Here is a 2,917-nt window from a genome sequence, read left to right as displayed (position 1 = left end):
GGTCTCCTGTCCTGCAGGGTTCAAGGGCCCTGGGAGAACCTCCCAAGCCTGAGACAGGCCAACATCATCAGAACTGTGGGATCCAACTCAGGCTGAAGATGGTCCTTTTTAGTTTTCTGATAGAGATGGGGTCCTGTTATGTGACCCAGGCTGGTCTTGAACTCCTGGTCTCAAGTGAACCTCCCACCTTGGCCTCCCAAAGTGTTGGGACTACAGGCGTGAGTCACGTCCCCAGCTGGTTTTCCCCTTTAAAGGGCCCCTCTGCCACATTTGAGAAACACTGAATGGCTGTCTGTGAAGTGATTTTTAGGGTACTCCCCCACCTCCGCCCACCCAGCAGGAAGGTTTCCCACCCTTGCTGAGCCCCGGAGTTCCTGTTTTATCTCATTCCTGGCTGAATAACAGCTTTCAGCCCGGGGATGGGCGGGGTGGGGAGTAGTATCAACCTTGCTGATATGACTTTTTTTTCTTCCTAGAAAAGTCTGGGCACGCCACTTCCTGGCAATGCACACCAGGTTGGGCGCTCTCTGGTGGCCACCAGAATGAACTCCTGACAGACTCAGCACTTGCAGGCACAGTGAGAACCAGGCACACACCTCAGCTCCCAGAGCAGAAGCAGGCACCGCAAAACCCAGGAATCCAGTAATCAATGTGTTATTTTTTTTTCTTTTGGAGTCAGGGTCTTGCTCTGTCACCCAGGCTGGAGTGCACTGGGGCCATCATAGCTCACTGTAGTCTCAATCTCCTGGACTCAAGGGATCCTCCCACCTCAGTCTCCTGAGTACCTGGGACCACAGGCGCCACCACATCCACCTAATTTATTTCACTTTATTTTATTTCTGCAGAGATGAGGTCTTGCTATGTTGCCCAGGCTTGACTTGACCTCTTAGGCTCAAGCAATCCTCCCACCTCAGCCTCCTACAGTGCTGGGATTATAGGCATGAGCCACCAACCAGGCAAGCATTGTTATTAGGCCTGTGTACAAGAAGGGAGATAGGCTTCAGAGACACACAACGCAGCTCTGAGAGTCCAAAGGGAGCCCAGACTCCGAGTGGACTCATCTCTTCACCAAAATGCTTGTGGCCTCTGAAGGGGCCCATCTAGATGCTTGTTTCAATGAACAGGGGGCCAGGAAGGGCCCAGGTTTTACCTTGGTGGGACATCGTCACTGTCTCCACTGTGGTGAGCCCAGGGACAGACACAAGCGGCCGGGAGGTGCCAGGAGCGGGCTGGGCAGTCGTGTGATTGGTAAAGTTGGCCATCAGCTGGACTGTGGAGGACCCCTGGGTGGTCGCAATGGGCTCAGCCTCTGAAAGAATGCACAAATGTCTTCAGATGCCCTGGAGAGGACTCACAACTCAAGTCCTAACACCAAGCTGGTGGAAGCAGGGCTGTCTACTACCAGGAACCAACTAAAACCAGATCCACTGGAAATAAGACATCACAGACATCTACACTGTGTCATGTTATTGGGGTTTGTTTTTTTGTTTCTGTTCTGGGTCAGGATCTTACTCCGTCACCCAGGCTGGAGCGTGGTAACATGCTCTCAGTTCACCACATCCTCAACCTCCTGCGCTCAGGTGATCCTCCAGCCTCAGCCCCTGGAGTAGCTGGGACTACAGGCATGTGCTACCACACCTGGCAAATTTTTTTTTAATTTTTTGCAAAGACGAGGTCTCACCATGTTCCCAGGCTGAATTGCAGTGGCACATTCATCTCTCACTGCAGCCTTGACTTCTTGGGCTCAGGAGATCCTCCCGCCTCAGCCTTCCGAGGAACGGGGACTACAGGTCTGCTACATAACACCCACCCATCCTAGACTATTAGTTGCTGCATTGGTCCCCAGTCGAGACTTTATCGGAGGATGAGAAGAATTGACAAATGAACCCCTTCCTCCCTAGACTCCCATGTCAGAAGTCAGCCCCCTCTCCAGGAAACCAGGAACGAGGGACCCAGATGTCACAGGGGAACTCATCTAAACATGTAGCAGGATGCTGGTGTGCCCCACATTTGAGAAAGGTAAGGTGGCATTACCGCAACTCGTGAGTCTTGCAGGGACCTCAGGGAACCCATTTGACAGATGGGAAAAGAGAGGCTCAGAGGGGGCAGGCGCTCAGCTGCACTGCACGGGAGGCAGAAGCGAGGTTGAGCCCTTACCTGTGAGGCAGCTCCTCATGTCCCTGGCCAGCAGGAGGCCGTCGGGGCAGGCACAGGTGAACTTGGGCGAGCGCAGGTTGACCTGCGGGGCTGGGAGACACAGGTACTGGCAGCCACCGTTGCGGAGAGCGGTCCTCTCACACCAATTCACCCCTGGGCGGAACAGGGTGGAAATGAGATAGTCAGACAGACCGGAACATTCTGGAACATTCTAGCACACCCACAAAAAAAATTCCAGAACATTCCAGTGCACACACAAGAAATGTAGGGAGGGGGGAACCAGCGGGGGCTTGCTGCCGGCCCAGCCTTACCTCTTGGCTGCGTGAGGTTGTGGAAGAGGACAATGTCCTCTGGGGACAGCAGGTTTTCGGCTACCAGATTAACGTCCAAACCCGTGAGGCGATTGGCACTGAAAATGGCTTCATTGATGACATCCGTCCAAAATACTTTGTCCTGCCCGGCAGGGAGAGAGGTGACAAACCCATCAACTCGTGGGATGGGACACAGACCACAGGTGGCCTGCGGACAAGCAGCACTCACTAGGTGGCAGCGTCAACCCTTTGATCTTGTTATTTTGTTTTACTTATTTCGTTAGTTTGGTTTGGGGGTTAGAGTCTCACTCTGTCAACCAGCTGGAGTGCAGTGGCACATTCATGGCTACCGCAGCCTCGACCTGCTGGGCTCAGGTGATCCTTCTGCCTCAGTCTTCCAAGTAGCCAGAACTACAGGCACTTGCTACCATGCCCAGCTAATTTTCTAT

The 2,917-nt window shown here is 53.5% G+C and overlaps 1 protein-coding gene across 1 annotated transcript in view; it reads right to left on the bottom strand.

Moving 5' to 3' along the window:
* Nucleotides 1-2,917, bottom strand: part of LDLR (low density lipoprotein receptor) — a 34,769-nt gene that overhangs the window by 3,046 nt on the left and 28,806 nt on the right. The window contains exons 12-14 of the mRNA XM_021717971.1: nt 2,469-2,610; nt 2,158-2,310; nt 1,151-1,309 (exon numbers count right to left, since the gene is read on the bottom strand). Of these exons, the coding sequence (XP_021573646.1) occupies nt 1,151-1,309; nt 2,158-2,310; nt 2,469-2,610 (454 nt within the window). The remainder of the gene's footprint in view (nt 1-1,150; nt 1,310-2,157; nt 2,311-2,468; nt 2,611-2,917) is intronic.

This window comes from Carlito syrichta, unplaced genomic scaffold (genome assembly GCF_000164805.1).
Source record: "Carlito syrichta isolate Samal-C Ts95f unplaced genomic scaffold, Tarsius_syrichta-2.0.1 Scaffold311628, whole genome shotgun sequence".
Lineage (NCBI taxonomy): Eukaryota > Metazoa > Chordata > Mammalia > Primates > Tarsiidae > Carlito > Carlito syrichta.
Note: the sequence above shows the minus strand (reverse complement) of the source record. Positions and strands in the feature narration are given on the sequence as shown.